Source organism: Ambystoma mexicanum, chromosome 4p, assembly GCF_040938575.1.
Source record: "Ambystoma mexicanum isolate Mex_15411 chromosome 4p, UKY_AmexF1_1, whole genome shotgun sequence".
Taxonomy (NCBI): Eukaryota; Metazoa; Chordata; class Amphibia; order Caudata; family Ambystomatidae; genus Ambystoma; species Ambystoma mexicanum.
Window position 1 is genome coordinate 1,097,761,421 of NC_090927.1, and position 17,132 is coordinate 1,097,778,552.

Here is a 17,132-nt window from a genome sequence, read left to right on the forward strand (position 1 = left end):
CGGGTCACCAGGGAACAACCGAGTGAGCTCTTGCCAAACCCACAAGCTGAGAAGGGAGTTGCCTCCATTTTTGTCGCCCCCTGCTGTCAGTAGGAGAGCCCCAGCTGTTTGACAAAAAGGTGTTGGGGCGGGGGGACCTCGAGGTCTGCTAATGAGGGCAAAAGGACACAGCGAACCAAAAACACAGCGGCTCTCTGCAAAATGGATGGCCTTGCTAGCAAAGTTTCCCTCCCATCGCTCCCCAGAGCCGAGCCCAACAAATGCATACAGGTGCACGCCTTTTTATTTGTACGTGCTCAACCCGGGATACAGCACAGGTGCTCTGTAAAACGGGGCAAGAAACCGCTACACGAAGCAACCTGTTCCACAGATGCGAGAGAAAAAGACAGAAGGGGCCCCCAACACAGTAACACGGGTACATGGTGCCATGTATTTCTCTCACCCAACTAATTCTCCAGTTTTACAAACAACCGCCTGTCAGAAACATGTGTGGACTGTAAAGAGTGAAGTTGTGTCTACTCCCCGGGTGCTGTTTGTGTCTGTCCCGTGTTCCCCAAGCTTTCATTCCTGCTACCCTTTCCGCTACTTCCTGTCTTGTCTGTAAAACTGGCTGCAAGGAGCACGTATTTCTTTTACACTTTTACACATGAGATCAAGAGACCTTCGCGGTCGGGCCATTCCAGTAAAAGCAGCGTGCCGGGGTGATTGATGTTGATTTTTCGAAGCCAGGGTGGGCAGAGAGGTTGGGTAGGGAGGAGGCCCCAGACATATCAAAAAATAAAGCCCGGGGTATTTTTATAAGCGCGATAAATCAGCGAGGGATCCTATTTGATGCCGGTGGAAAACACAGCGCCCTTTTTTCCCCCTCCTTCCCCCTGCGCGGCGGGAGCGTGCCAGGTTTTTCAGACAGCAGGAATGCAGGGGTGTCAGGGGGTCATGATGAATCCTGCGCGAGGCGAGGGGGCGGGGCGGAATGCCAGGAATGTGGCCCCGCGTGTGTGCGACTCCATTCAGCCCATTGGCGCGCGCGGGCCGCCGGCAGCGCATAAAAGCAAGCCCGGCGCGCCTCTCCGGCAGAGCTCACAACAACTCTTCCCAACCCGAGGAACGAAGCCCAAGGGCGGGACGGAAAGAGGCTTTAGAGGAACAAGAAACGAGCAGATACTCCCAGCGCGGAAAAGAAGAAGGAGGCTGCCGACCCAGAACGACACTTCAGACGCCTTCTCCCCCACCAGCCTGGGACGCGAGGAGCGAGATTTGACTTGACAGGAGCCGTCCCGAGGCACTGACCGACTGACTGACTGACGCCCGCCGAGAACATGGCCGCAGGAATGGGAGCCCCACGGCTGCTGCTCGCCGTTGCCCTGCTCGCCTGGGTAAGATTTGAGCGGCATTCCCGTGACTGGTACTTCACCTGTACGCTCGTGTTTGCTCCGTGAAGCGTTTTGGGTTTTTCTCTTCTCTTTTTTTTGTTTTTTTTGGGAGGTTTTCTCTTTTGATAACACGATACCATTGTGTGTGTTTGTATTTGCCCTGTGTTGCTAAACTCGGCCATTCAACGAGGGGATCGAATTGGCCGTTTAATATTCTTGTCGTGGGCAAGACTGGTGGGCACAGCAGTCACATATAAGAGGGTGGCATCTTAGGAAGAGGGGTAGAGGGTGAGCAGAATCATTCTCGCATCCTTCTGGGTATCTGGATGGCAGCTGTTCTGGCACATGCCTTCTTGTAGTACTGCTGCCCAACCATGAGCATTTTTACTAGTGATGGGTGAGCTTCCGCTTAAAGGGGCTTCCAGTCTGTGTAACTAGTCATCCCAGGCCATATGGACGGTGGAACGCAGCAGGTTCAAATGGGAAGAATAGGACGATTGCTTGTTGAGCTGTGTTTCTGCCATGAAGATGTCTAACCTAACCAGTGCCCCCTCTTTCTCTCTCTGCAGGTGTCCTATGCCCAGGAGTGCAGCGGAGCGTGCCAATGCCCGCACCAGACCCCAGAGTGCCAGGCAGGCACTAGCTTAGTGCTGGATGGCTGCGGCTGCTGCAAGGTCTGTGCCAAACAGCTGGGCGAGCTGTGCACCGACAAGGATGTCTGCGACCCTCACAAGGGGCTCTTCTGTGATTTCGGCTCCCGAGTCAACCGGAAAATCGGAGTTTGCACCGGTAAGTTTGCATAAAGACACGACTAGTCGTTTTTGACCCGCTGTAAGGGGATTAGAATAGCCACACATGTCAACATTTCTCTTTTTCTCTCTTGTGTTCCCTTACTCTTGCGCTCTCTCAATCTCTCTCCTGCGAATAATGATCTCTCTCTCTCTCTTTCTCTCTCTCTCTCTCTCTCTCTCCCTCTCTCTCATTTTCTCCACCCATTAGACTCAGTTTTTCTCCTTTGCCTTTCCCTTCTTTATCACGCTTTTTCTAGGTAGACCTGTCACTTCAATATCTTTACCACTTGTCCTCTCTCCTGCTGTCTTTCTTCCTCCTGTCCCCTCTGTAGCACATAACTCCCCCAACTCTTGTCACTTTTTTTGGTAACCCCCGTAACTACTTTAGAAAAGTTGCAGATAGTTTTGAATCCATCGTCTTGCCTAAAGCTAGAGTCCTAATAGCCCCCGTGCCTTTCCCTTCTAGCCAAGGACGGAGCGCCCTGTGTCTTCGGTGGAATGGTGTACCGAAGTGGGGAGTCCTTCCAGAGCAGCTGCAAGTACCAGTGCACGTGCCTGGATGGAGGAGTGGGGTGTGTCCCCCTCTGTGGTGTTGATGTCCGCTTGCCTAGCCCAGATTGCCCATTTCCCCGCCGGGTGAAGCAGTTTGGCAAATGCTGTGAAGAATGGGTCTGCGACCAGCCCAAACAGCAGACGAGAGTTGGACCCGCACTAGCTGGTAAGTTCCAGTGTACCTGGCGTGCATGACCATTAATTGTGCCGGTGGGCCAGAAAATAATACACTTCATATACAGATGCAGAAGTTGGCTAAATTCAAGGCTCTCCAGTAATCGTTTTGCATTGGAAATAATTCGGCACTGAATCAGGAAACCAACCAATGCTTGAGGGTATTTAATGCAGGGATGCAAAGTTAGAAGTACAAGGAATTAGTGTAAATGCCCTTGGAGCAATGTTGTGCATGCAAAATGCACGGGTGATTGTAATGGAATGGCGCTAGGGTGGGACAGTGGGGTGGGGTGTTGTGATTAAAGTGAGGTTTCCAGACTACAGTCTGCAAAGTTGAACGACGTAACCTGAGCTTGATAGTTCTCCCGACATTGGCATAGTAATCATCTAACCAGGCATGCCTTCTCTTCTTTACAGTGTACAGACAGGAAGAAACCTATGGACCTGACCCTTCCCTGATGCGCGCCAACTGCCTGGTCCAGACCACTGAGTGGAGTGCCTGCTCCAAGACGTGCGGAATGGGCATCTCGACAAGGGTCACCAACGACAACGAGCTCTGCCGGCTGGAGAAGCAGAGTCGACTCTGCATGGTCCGACCTTGTGAGGCAGACCTGGAAGAAAATATTAAGGTAAATATTTTAAATATTAATCAGACAAAATGCATGGGTGTTTGGGTGGTGTTCTTAGAAACGTAAAATGCAACACAACCAGCTCCGAAAAGTTCTCCTGTATTCACTGGCATCACTGCCTGCAGACGTGTGCAACATATTTCCGATGGGATGCCTGTCTCTTAAAGTCATGGCAGGCTTCTGTGCTTGCTCTATGCTCGTGCTGCGCGATCAGCCAGTCGGCATGCATTTTACTGCCGTACACATAGTTGCTATAGTTCAACAGATGCCCAAAGTCCAATGAGGTTGACTTTTTTCTCAGAGCCAGCTTTGTTGAGCAATTGTTGTGTGGTCCAGAAAGTAGCCGTCCTTCCTACCTCATCCGCACAGACCTCTGAAGAATCAAGACCATAAGTCTCATGAGAGTCCATTGATCTCAGATTGCCTTGCATAGCATCTACTTATGCTGTGCATCTGTCTAGCCTGGCTTTAAAACATTGACAGAGACTGGGATCCTAGTAATTTGAAAAGCGTCCTTTCCTATTCCCGCTTGACTTGGTAGTCCTGTACGCTGCGCTCTCTGCTCAGCTACTGAAAGATCTGCCAAATGCGGGTTTGGCGTGAGACACCGGTACAGGGGTAGCTAAGCTTCCAGCCTCTTGTTCTGCAAGACAGTCAGCTCAACTGGTTGAACTTGCCCTTATAATTCTGAACTCTGGTTTCCCAAGCCCTTTCAATGCAATTGATCCAAACATTTTTCCAACTCACAAGTATGTTGTTTTGTTTATGGAGTCTAAAGTGAGCGCCATATACTAAAGGTGGCCAACCTTGCCTGTCAATTCTTTTGAAGATGACTTATCCTGGATGAATCATTTAAATACATGAAGACTGGTTGCAATGTGTTTTACACACTTATCTAATACCCCTTGGACTAGCTTAACTTTTATTTGGCCATCCATTTACATCTAGGATTCAATCAGCTGTAGTGTTCTTTCAAAAAAAGGTACATTGCTTAATCCTCTGGCTAGAGGAGTTACTCACACGGGCTTTGTCACTCACAAATGTGCTCATATTACTCCAATGGTTTCTGTGCCTGGCTTGGAATGTAGTACAATATGTTTCACTTAAGGCGGGAATCTGTTTTTAGTGTACATTTTCATTAAATGTTTGTAAAGGCTGCCAAATTGCTCCTAGTGACCATAAATATTTATGGTGTCTACATTTCTTCCCAAAACAGAAAGGCAAGAAGTGCATCCGCACACCCAAAATCTCCAAGCCCGTCAAGTTCGAGCTGTCCGGCTGCACCAGTGTGAAGACCTACCGCGCCAAGTTCTGCGGCGTGTGCACCGACGGACGCTGCTGCACCCCCCACAGAACAGCCACCCTGCCCGTGGAGTTCAAGTGCCCCGACGGCGAAGTCATGAAGAAGAAGATGATGTTCATCAAGACCTGCGCCTGCCACTACAACTGCCCCGGTGACAACGACATCTTCGAGTCCATGTACTACAGGAAGATGTACGGCGACATGGCGTGAACGAGCCAGCATGGCAAAAGGACACTCCATGTGAGCTGATCTCTGCATCTCAACTCTGACCATGATTTCAGTAGACCAAGAGAGTATTCACTTTGCTAAGGCGAAAAACATTTGCTGAACATGTTTTTCATCCATGGCGATAAAAGACGAGTTGTCTATTGAGCACAATCATTGGTCACGAGTCAAATATATGGACAGTGAGACCACGCGGCGGCTGTAGAACACGCTGCACGGTGGGGGACATTCCAGGCCACTAGGACGAATGCTGTAAGCACACAAAAAAATACAGTATCCGGTAGTGTCCCCTGCACGTGGTAGTTTGTGTTCCACCCATTTACATGACTGGAAACGGTTGGTGGGGACGAACTGGCTTTGTCAGTAGGGACTGAAACCCAAACCTGTTGGCGCCTTGTATGGTACCAAGCGACGGCGTTCTGTTAGACAGGACAGCACTGTTTCAGCTTTAGCACTGACTCAAACATGATTTGATTATGAAGAACCGTGTGTAACCGCAGACTGGACAAGCTTTTAACAGTCAGTTTGTCTGTAACAAGCTTTTTTTTAAAAAAAAAATATTGTTGTACATAGTGTATATGTATATTTGTACAGTTATCTAAATTAATTTAAATTTGTGTTGTGCCTTATTTTTGTTTTTCTGCTTTTGGTGTTGTTTAGTCTTCTTTCTGAACCCGATAGTATTGAAAGCTTGTCTGACAATGCATTTAAAGCAACGAAATAGATGCTCGCTTGGAAATTCTGCTCAGCTGGGACAGGGGCGAAGGGGTTCCCTTTGTTTGCTAAAGTTGAGGTGTATATATGGATCAAAAAGGATCATCGGGCAGCGTTTGATTGTATTGGGGGTATGTGACCGCCCCAGCTTTACCAAACAAATAACCTAGGGTACAATGAGTGGATGTTATTTTTGTATTTGTGTTATTTTTTGTAGCTGACCAAGGTTTCCAGCCAGGAGAATTTGTTTCTTTGTTTGACCAAGACTGTATTTTGAACAGTTGTTAATGTTGTTTGAGAAGTGTGACCAAAAAGTTACATGTATGCACTTTTCTAGATGCAGAAATAAAGTATATTTTTTGTATAAATGACTTGAGTCCGTAATTGTGCAATTCAGATATTGTTTCCTGTTGTATTTATTTCTAAGGTGCCAACTTCGGGCTGGTTCTTCACATGAAAACACATGTTTGCTTTCAGTGATGAAGCCCAATTGCAAAAATCGTTTGCACATCATGTTAGTTGTTCAAAATCTACTTTGCTATCAAACAGCAACTGGTGCTGATCCAATGATTCAACAAGGTCCCAACACTGGAACTGTCTTCCTAGCAATAGCGCTCATGCATGCGTGATGGCTTCACCAGACCAAGAGCAAAGTACAGCGCCGCTTTCCGAGGACAGCCATTTTTACAGTGCAAACTATATATAATTTCACTATTGATGAGAGTGCATGTTTTAGGTTGTGTATGGCGGTGGGTTGACTTTCAAGTGGTGTGTGCCGGTGGTGCACCATAGTAAATTCCTATTAGCCAAAAGCAATAATAGTTCAGAGAAGTGGGGCTTGCCATCTCCCTGTACCCACATTGCCTCTGCACACAGAAGCCACCAGGTAATAAACATGGCATGTAAAATTCATCCTCTACAAACGGATGTTTCGATTTTAACCCCTTAAGTGCCAAGGACGAGTATGCTCGTCCCTTCTGCATAGACTTGCATACTAGCCTAAGGGGGAGCATACAATTGAATGCACAGCAACAGACATGCAAACATCACACACGTTGTCTATGCATTCCTCCTCTCGTAGCTGGCGGGAGGCTGCACCGCATCCACAGCGTCCCATCCTCCACGGTGGTGCCCCTGAGAGGGGGATCCAGCATCCTGCAGCCCATCTCATGGAAGGTGGACAGCATTGCAACCACACGTCACCTTGAGGAATGCTTGCATCACATGTAGGGCAGGGACAAACCAGGTCTCCTCGTGACCGGAAAGCTCTCCATCGCTAGAGGCCAGTGCGACACAGGAAGTCTCGATGTTACCAGCCTGGAAACTAAGAAGAAGAGCCTAGGCACAGCACACATGTGCAACACCATTGTGGCTCACATCAGGAGAGCCACCTCCCCCCTGGTATCCCAGAGAGCAAGTGAAGGCTCTACTCTTCAAAACATAATGCATCATTCGCTGGTCCTCAGATCCCTGCAAGTTTCCCTCAATTTTTGGGCCTATTCGAACCCCTGCTCATGCTTTATTTGGCCTCTCCCCTTCCTTGTGCAGCATTTAGTTTCTTCTCGACTAGGTTCGCACTACAAAAAGATAACTATACATCTATAGAATATTTAGATTATGATGAACACAACGAAAGAGGATAACTAATGCCTTTCCCAGAATAGGGATCAACAAAGAACTCATAAACCACAATTGCCACACCAAAAGGGGACTTTTTTTCCACACAATTTATCAGGGTGGTAGGAAAGATATGGAAAACACACTCTTCAAAAGCAGGTGTTTAAGGTCCAAGAAAAACGTCAGCAAGGGCCATAGTCGTTCGTGGTAAGGGGCCTGGTCCGGAGTCACAGTACTAATATGCAACTGATCATGGTCAGGGGGGAAAGCTCCTGACCAACGCGCCAGAGTTCCAAAGGTTGCAGGGTTTCCGGAACTCCTACTGGTAGCTGCAAGTGTTTGGAAGCCTTCAAGGAGGTGGTCGCTTGGCTTTCCAATAAGCTTATTTCACGCTTCCATGCCATTTTTTTCATTATAGCCTCCCACACAAGGCTATTTAGTGAAGGCAGTGCAGCAGCTGGTGTCAGTAACCCCGCCCGGCTCAGCATATTCAGAACTCCTTCTGGCCCCCTACAAAGCTGGCTAAAGTTTGTTGGTGGTTGTAAAGGTTCCTCTGTAACAGGGATCCTAGGCAGGCTAGACAGATTCTCTCCCTCCCACTCTATTGTCTTTGAGCAGAGGCCATGCCAATCTCACAGCCTTGGTTGACACGGACTTCCTGTCCTTGGAGCTTGTCCCATAGCTGCATCTGGTGGCACTGGTTCTGGCACCTGCTTTTCAGCACCGCTTCTAACCTTCGGCCTGCTTGGCGAATGTTGGTATTTGGCTTCAGACCTCTCAGTCCACCTCCTTCATTCTCCTTAAAACCCTCCTCCAATGACTCTCTTCTTCCTTCCACTTCTCTTTTTTGCATCGCTCAAGGTTCTCTGTCACTCCTCCAGCTGCTCCCTTGTCCTCCTGTTTCTCCTTCCTTCATTCTTCTCTTTGTTACTTCCTTAAATGCCTTACTTTCGACTCTCTCTCTCCTTCCCTCCTCGCTCCGAATTAATTCCTCAGCACTGTTCCTTTCTCTCCAAATTCCAACACCTACTTAATTCCGGTCCATTTGATACCTCGGTCCTGCCAGTGACTGAGGCACTAATGGTGACAGTGGAGACATTGTGAATAATTACTAACATTGTTTTGTGAATAGGTGTGGGCCGCGTGTCCCACTCCTTCCCCAGAAATAGCTACTGTCCGCATTATTCATTGTCAACTTGCAGCTCTGATAGGCATCAACAAAGAATTCCGCCAGTTTGGAATCTGGCACCTGGTCATGGCAGGCAACAGACTCTGCCGTGATGCCCAGTGTCATAACACAAAATGTGGGGCTCCCTTGTGAGCCAGGAAGAGGTCCCCCAAGCTCGGCAACAACAGCACGGGCCAACCCACACTGCATGCAAGCCCGGACCCCAACACATGCACAATGCACACAATGACCATGCTGTTGTAGGGGTTTGCCACACACTGCACTAGGTGAAAGATTTAAGTACTAGTTGTAATCCAACTTGAAATCTTTCACCTAGTGCAGAAATGAGGGGGCTGTGTCTGGCTCCTGGGTCCTGACACCCAAATGTACCAGCCAACTCTGTGCACAGCCAGTAATAGTACGCACGTTAATGATTCTGTAAGTAAACATGCTGGCTCTGTCAGTAAAGGCCAGTATCCTCAAGCATGAACATTCTCTTGACTTTGCCTTTAACACCTGTAAAACATGCAATGCTGGAGTAAGGAACCATTTCCTTGTTTGGCTGCACAAATGTCACCATCCACCATGTAAGCACACTTAACATGTTGTCTTTGAACTTAACACGAGTAAAACATGCAATGCCACAGTACGATAACATGTACTTGCTGATTGTAGAAGTGCCCCCACCCTTCACATGTAAGAGCCACCTCAAATTGGCCTTATGCCACAGAAAGAAAATGTCGAGTCGGGCTGCCCCATCGTGCTATAAACCCCCCCAGCCCACACTGTCCTCTATGTAATGACATTCATCAAGTTGCTTTGCCCCAAAATACCAGTAAAACATTGTAAAAAAAAGTCCATCCTCTAATGCACCTTGGCTGGGCCCCAGCCATGCCTGCACACATTCATACCCATTCACCCACCAGCCACTCATCCAGTGGTAGCTGGTGAATTTTTTTATTTGGAGGGGCATAAACATTTCCCACGTATACCAGAGCGAGAAACGTTGCGATGAACAAAAATCAACCAAAGTGAGTTCCCCCAAGAACATTTTTGTATAATGGGTTAAAGCGGTGCATTATGCAGCACACTTTATGTAAATAATGGAGTAAAAAGACAGATCGTTTGTGATTGTTTTTTAGGGTAACTCCAATCAAAAAATGCAATTGATGCAACTCACCAACAGTGCACAGAAGCATTTCCTAAAGCATTTTTTATGATGCTCTATTACAAATGTCCAGCAAAAAATGTCATGCAACAGTACTAAATGGCTAAACTGGCTCCACCAAAATGCCAGTCTAGGCACATAACAGATAACATGCTACCAAAATCCTCTCCTTGTCGTCGGCCTAGCACATACATATGCACACACCCATTCACACGTATGTAACATAATACATCACACACCCGTGCATGCACGCATGTATTCATACACACATACATATATCAAACATGCAGCACGTACGCACGCACACACGCACAGCATTCTTTTCTTTCTTACCTGCTTCAGACCCGGTCTATCTTCCCAGAGGAAGGCCACCTCTCTCTCCGCAGCCGGCTCTAGAGCTCCAACCTCCACAACGCAGACAGGAATTTCGAGGTTCCTGTCACGCACAGCGGGGCCGGAGCGCCACCACTGGAACGTTTCTTTTTGCAGTTGGAGTGCATCCGCTCCATTCTCACAAACATATCGTTTCATTGCTGACCGAAGTTGGAGCACACGAAGGCTTCAAAAATAAATGACCTGACTTCAGAAAGAAATGATCCATTTCGTCAGGTTGTCGGTACCCCCCTATGACATGGCGTGGCAGGGCCCCCAGCACCATGGCGACTGTAAGGGCCCCCGCTGTGCCAGTGATGGTGCCTCCCCAAATGCGCTTCTTTCACTGCCTTCCTGCCATAGCTGAGATGTGCTCACCAGGCCAGCAGCGAACCACAGTAAACTTGTGAGTGCAGTTGTTTTGGGGATGTGATCTGTATTTGCATTCCCGCTCTTTCTACTAAGCCTGGAGCTGTGACTGCAGATCCAGATGTTTGGGCGGGATTCTGTGGTCTTGATTAGGAGGTTGGAATCAGGAAGATGTCCTGGGTAATGCCCTGTATACTTCCACTGCGGTTGGTATCACTAATTGGGTGGCCCTCGCTGACCTTTATAATCCCCCCCACTCCTTGGCCTCATCAATGGGACTCTGCCGCATACACCACTACGTGAACTTCTTGACCTTTCAGGTTTGACTGAACACATACGCATCAATTGCAGCAGTGAAGCTATTGCAGTAATTGCACTTTTGTGTATGAAATGGGGAACCCTCGAGTGGTAAAGGATTGATATTATCAAAGTAATATCATACTATCCATCAAACAGATGAGTGTTACTTCTGTGACCAAATGTCTAGGGGCTGAGGACTACTGCGGTGAGACCTTCCATGCTGCAAAACAGAATGCTGCTTCAACCCAACCATCACACATTCGTACATCCTGCACAGTTCGTGTGAGCACTTGTGCCTCTCAAGGCTGGCAGGATGCCACGTGTCAAAGGTGCACCCGAAGGGACGCAGGTAGAAACCCGCATTATCAGACTGCTTTCTGATTCTACAACTGGATCAAAGAGGATATGGACCTCTGTACTGAACCTTCCAATCACCCGTACAGCAACGCATCCCTGCTCCATGCAGCTGCCTGGAATGTACAAAGTTGTTAACTGCTGAACCCATATGCATGAATTGGTATTGGCCGACCCCATACCCTCACCCAGAATAATTTGGCACACACAATGTTGTCAAGTGTTGGCAATAAAAGGCTGTAGGTTTTAATTGTACAGATATGGTTATGGAGATAACAATAATCACATATCATAATAGTAACATATGTTTGGGCACCGGGTCCTGAGGTTCCCCCCTCTGGCCCGTGCCGCCTTCTCATGTCCCACAACTTGTTGTGGGCACCGTACAGTGCCTTGTACCTCTTTTCCTTTGTTCTTCCCCCGTATTTTGTAGGGTGGGAGGGTTCTTTGGTAAAGAAGCAAAGGATGGAAGACACTGAGTAAACAGTGAACCTCCTGTTTGTTAGGGTCCCCGTTCAGGGTCCACAAACAGATTGTGTTTTCTCAGAGCATGCTGCTCTTATTTATAAGACCCAGGGAAGCCCTGGGTCTTTGATGTGTATAGTAGTGGGGGCTGGGTTCCAGCCCCCGGCCGGGTAGCCGACTGTCTGGCCCCCTGGGAGGGAGGGGTTCTTTGAACCTGGGTCCTGCCTGACTGTTGGTTTCCTCAGGTGCTTAGCACCTTGCTTCTTGGAGGAAGGTGAGGTGATTGTTCACACCTCACCCTTCCTGAGCTTTGTGTGGCAGAGACTGCATGTCTCTGCAGCTAGGAAGAGGAGAGGAGCAGACAGAGGGGTGAGGAGGGTTGGGCTGCCCCTCTCCTGGCCTTCTGATGGTAACACCAGTTACCCTGCCTCGCCTTGGGCGGCCCTGCGGCATTGCCCAAATCAGATAGTTCCCATTACCGCTGTGGACTCCAACTGAGCACTGACCCCCAAGCAAAGCAGAAGGTTGTCAGGCACATTTTAGTCACATTTGCATGATCGTGCAGAGAGACTGCTATACTCTCATGTATTCGTTTGCAATAGTTACTGTGCATTTCCCCATTATTGCACCAAATTTCTAAACAATTAAAACAATCTTGGTTGCTCTGAATTTCATATAGATTGGCTGTACCAAATCCTCCCACCTCCATTCCATACAATCCAAGTCAAGCAACGCCCTCTTAAAGCAGCCCATTTCTCTAACCCTACACTCCGTCATTTCCTAGTTGATAATTGTCAGGCTTTTGTTGTCTGCAGCCAGAAGAGAGATTTCTGTATTATAAGAAGCAATGGAAAAGCAAATATGTCTGCTTTTTCTGAAATAAAAGTTACTTTTAGTCCATGGATGGATAACAGGTTGGATGGATACATCTGATTGTGTGGATGGAAGATGAGTGGATGGCTTGATTAGCGTGATTTTAAGATGGATTCTGGATGTCATTAGGTGAATGTATGTGATTGCGTGGATGTAGTGGTGCATTGTAGGGAACATGTCAGCGCCACTGGCGTTGATTTGAGTTGTAAATGCTGCACAGGTTTGGACTGTGTGGACTCATGAGTGGGAAAGGAACATGCCACAGAGTTGTTGTGTGAGGCAGAACAAGCCAAACAGTGTTGTTGTGGGGTGGAAAAGGGACAATCTACACATGGTGGATGTTTGTGAGATGGATTGGAACATGCCAGAGGATATTGGTGTGGGATGGCATGCAGCAGAAGGTTGGATGTTTGGGGATTGGGCATGCTGTTAGTGTGTGTAGATTGTGAGAAAATGCAGTAAAAATTACTAGAATGGACAATTAATTCCATAGGGTAAAACAGTAAAAAAGATAAATAGATGCCAAGTCTCAAACAGCACACAAGAGTTTTTTGAAGCATGTTGCCTGTGCCCAACAAGATATGCCACTGACAAACAGGTTCATGATGCTGAAATCACAATATATTCCAGCATTTCCACTGTAAAGCTCTTTCATGATACTCAACACACAATATATGCCAACATCCCCACTGTAAGACTTTTATGATGTCATGCTCACAATATTTGACACTATTCCCACTGTAACACACGTCCATGATGGTGCTCACAACATATGAAATGATGCCAATAAATGCCAGGTAATCCACAGTACACAGGAGCATTGTACACCATTTTTATTATGCCTGTTCCCAACAATATCCCAGCATTCCCACTGTAAAACACGTTCATGATATCACTACCACTACATGCCAGCACTCCCAATGTAAACCACTTTCATGGTGGTAGCCACAATACTTGTGAGCTATGGGCACTGTAAATCACATATAAAGGCTTGTGTCTGCAATATATGTGAGCATGTGCCTGTAATGGCACCATTTTAATACTACTACGACAGTGCTACACAAAAGCACAAACGGTTGGCATTGTCAATGCTTGTTTTTACTGGGAGCCAGCGTAGTGACGTTTTTCTGGTTAAAATGTGTTAACATTTCTCCGCATTCATGAGTAGGCTAACTGGATAATTTCGATTTCACAGATTTGCCGGGAGATTTGCCTCTCAAGAAGACCGAGGTCAAAACTATTCCCCAAGTAAAACTGGGAAGACACAGGTGTTCATGACTGTGATTTGGTGTAGAAAAGAGAGCAGCTTTTTGTGAATGAAAGAAGCAGGATTACATCACTGATGTCAGTTGGGGTCCTCGACATCAGATCAGAGTCCATAAAAATCCAAATGTTTTGCATCATCTGTGAGGGTTCAGGGCATGTTCCAAAGGACTCGTCAAACAGCAATTCTGATTGCAGTGTAGTATAGCCTTGGGTTATAATAAGGCTTTTGGAATAATCTAATTAATACTTTTTTTTATAACGCTTTTAATACCAGAGACCAGCCTCTGAGCACGTGACTGAGATTGAAACCTGCGATGCCCTGCATTGGTTTGCTTCTAAAACAAAGCACTTTGCCACTGAGCTATTCTACACCTTAAGAGATCAGGTTCAAAAACATGCGAGGACACAACCACGTTTGCTAGGGCCAAAACACAATCAAGCCGGTGTGATATTGTTTTTAATTCTGCCTTCCTGCTTAAATCTCGCAATATTTGTATTTTGTATTTATTGATTTATAAAGCGCCTTACACCAATATTCAGTGGAAGAATCAAACAGTCTCACATGCATTCTCTCGGATAACCAATGGCCTTTCTGAATGTTGCCTTTGTATTATTCTGGTACAGAAATAAGAAAAAAACGTGTTTGATCGTTCAAAAATCCATCTTGTTTTTGCACTTGTACACATTGCATTAGAACCGTAGTTAGTCACTTTAACATACGCATTTAATAGCACCACTGATCCCCTACTATTCAGGTAACTCAAAAGATTTTATCACACCATCCTGAAAGGTTTTTAAAATGTGGACACATTTTTCTCAGTAATAGCAATTATGTATTTGTATTTCTTGGCCAAAAGAACACTAATCCCGTTTGTGTTTCACATATTTCTTTAGTGGAAGGTGGTCAGAAAACTTAACACGATACTCCTGCTTATAAAGCAAAAGAAGTACATACCATTACTAAAAAAGCTACTATATTTCTTTAGTTTTTAACATTTACGCACAAATAACAATGTCTTCTGTAAATTCTTTAGACGTGTTATCTATCGAGTAAACAGCATTGCAAACAGACTTTATTTTTGTTTTCTGGTGGCCCAGCAAGGGAGTACAAATTCCATATATGCTGCCAGTCCCATGATAAGCTGGGGACATTGGTCAATTCCAGTTTCCAAAGGGGTACTATCCCCTGTGGTGAATTGAATTATCTATGTAGAGCATGCTTGCATAGGATCAGTTCAGTTTAGGCCGACGGGGATAGCATCCCTTTGGGCAGGCCTTCGCCTCTCTGTCTTGGCAGCCTGCTCAAATCTCCCCTCTTGAATACAGGAGAAGCTTGCTCTTCCAATAAACGTATATGATTTTTTCAAATATATGACATCTGAGTATGTGAATTGCAATGAATATTAGCACCCGTGATTTGTAGAAGAACCAATCAGCTTTCAGATATGATGGCCTGCATTAGGCAGTATAATTCCGTTCTTCCAAAAAACCCGTTCACATGCCAGGTGGCCCTCTTGTAAAGAAAACCTCATTGCAATGGTTTCTACATGCTTCCATACTTATGCGTGTGCGTCGTGTGACTGCTTTCCAGTTCCCACGATGTGCGGGCATTTTCATTTGGCATTTCCCCTTCAGTGAGCCCTCCTCCACGCCACAAATCCTTGGACTAAACTTCACAAAGATGCCCAGATTCATTTAAGTGGAAAAGGTTGTTTTAAAATCACATGCCACAGCTTGCAAACATCGCTAACCTGGCTCCTCGGTTTTACAGACTAACTAAACCATTAACACATATATAATATTAAACCTCCTTCATCCTCCACCCACACTCCATTCCTTGCCTTCAATATTCCTTTCCCCTTCAACTTCCCACCATCTTTCCAAACTTTATCCATGTCCTCTCCCTGTGTCAACACCCTTCTTCACTCCTCTTCCCCTTTCTTGCAACCCCAGGCTAGCCTGTCCATCTGAAAAGTGCTAACCACCCTCTTTATGGTGATAATAACCCTTCGGCTTCCACCAAACATCTTTTAACTGGCTGCGCCTGTGGCACACAGAAAAACCCTCCCGAGAGGTTTTCTTTCTGCCCCACCCACTACCTTTGAACCCTCCCTACTATTCCCCATGTCCCATTGCGTCATATTCCTCCCCATCCTAGAGAAGCACACTGTAGGAATGCAGTCTATGCATTTCACCATCCAGACTCTGCATTTCATCATTCACATTTTAGCAAAGGTTTTAATTTTAACTAGGGCCAAGGGTGTGAGACTCATAGATGGACTCAAGAGGATGAGATTCAGACTGAATCTAAATAGATGCCAATGCACAGAGCACGTGCTAGAAAATGATCACTTTGCTCCACAATGCTATGATAATGGGCTGAGGTGCACTAAAAAAATAAAGAAATGAAACTAATATGAAACTAATATACTAATTAACCAACCAATTAGACATGTAACAGACTCCCATAATAACATTTTGTGCAAATTGGTCGATTATATAAACTGGATGCATGTTGATGGAAATGCATGATGCTCTGGAAGTTGAAAAATAAACTTAAATGTGCAGGCGAAAAGATGCACTGTGTTGTAACATGAGGAATGTGAAGATCTTTTCTTCTAAAAGACATTATATTGTCTTGAAGCAGGAAACGCAAGAGAGATGTATCATTTTCTCTTCAGCAATGCAATTCGCGCAATGAGAAAGGCACAGAGGAAATCACATGCTAATTTAGTGGGATGATCTTGTCATGGGGAGTTGTTTTTTTGAGTGACAGAGGGTTTTGTAAAAAATGTTTGAGGCAGAGAAGGCTGGGCATTCTTGCACTCACTGATGGCCAATAGTGGGTGTATTCTACATTTCAAAATGGCCAGAGACATGGGACTCATTCACATTCTATATCTTATGATGGCCTACACATACCTTACCCCAGAAGAGGAAGTCACAAAAGCATTACCAAACCTATTTAAAGGCTTCTGCAAACTACGGAACTATAAAGTAAGACTTCAGATTGACCCTGAAGTTAAACCAGTCACACAACACTGCAGGTTCATCCCAATAAATACGCAAAAGCAAGTAGAAGAGGAGATAAGACGCCTGTTGGACGTTCACATCATCGAGCCAGTGGTCGGACCCACCCCATGGGTCTCCCCAATTGTACTGGTCCCTAAGAAATCAGCGGAAGGATCTATTTGTCTCTGCGTGGAAGTGCGCTGTTCCAGCAAGGCCATCCAGCGAGAGCGACACCAAGCCCCGAGAATAACGGACATGATCAACCTGCTCAATGGAGCCACCGTATTCTCAAAACTTGATCTCAATAAGGGTTACCACCAACTAGAGCTGGCCCGGGAGTCTAGATATATCACCTCCTTTGTAGCCTACATGGGTTTTTTTCACTACAAGAGTCTGAACTTTGGCAT

General features: G+C 46.3%; 1 protein-coding gene across 1 annotated transcript; it reads left to right on the forward strand.

The window, feature by feature from the left end:
- Window positions 1-1,075: 1,075 nt before the first annotated feature.
- Window positions 1,076-6,129, forward strand: CCN2 (cellular communication network factor 2). The gene is made up of 5 exons (XM_069606683.1): window positions 1,076-1,376; window positions 1,943-2,162; window positions 2,631-2,882; window positions 3,308-3,519; window positions 4,736-6,129. The coding sequence occupies exons 1-5, from the start codon at window positions 1,320-1,322 to the stop codon at window positions 5,030-5,032; spliced, it is 1,038 nt and encodes a 345-aa protein (XP_069462784.1). The 5' UTR covers window positions 1,076-1,319; the 3' UTR covers window positions 5,033-6,129.
- Window positions 6,130-17,132: the final 11,003 nt, after the last annotated feature.

Bases quoted from the DNA above. Each gene is read 5' to 3' on its own strand.
- CCN2 (XM_069606683.1), top strand. From the start codon at position 1,320: ATGGCCGCAGGAATGGGAGCCCCACGGCTGCTGCTCGCCGTTGCCCTG. The intron at 2,163-2,630 runs GTAAGTTTGCAT...TTTCCCTTCTAG, and splicing joins GAAAATCGGAGTTTGCACCG to CCAAGGACGGAGCGCCCTGT. The intron at 2,883-3,307 runs GTAAGTTCCAGT...TCTTCTTTACAG, and splicing joins AGTTGGACCCGCACTAGCTG to TGTACAGACAGGAAGAAACC.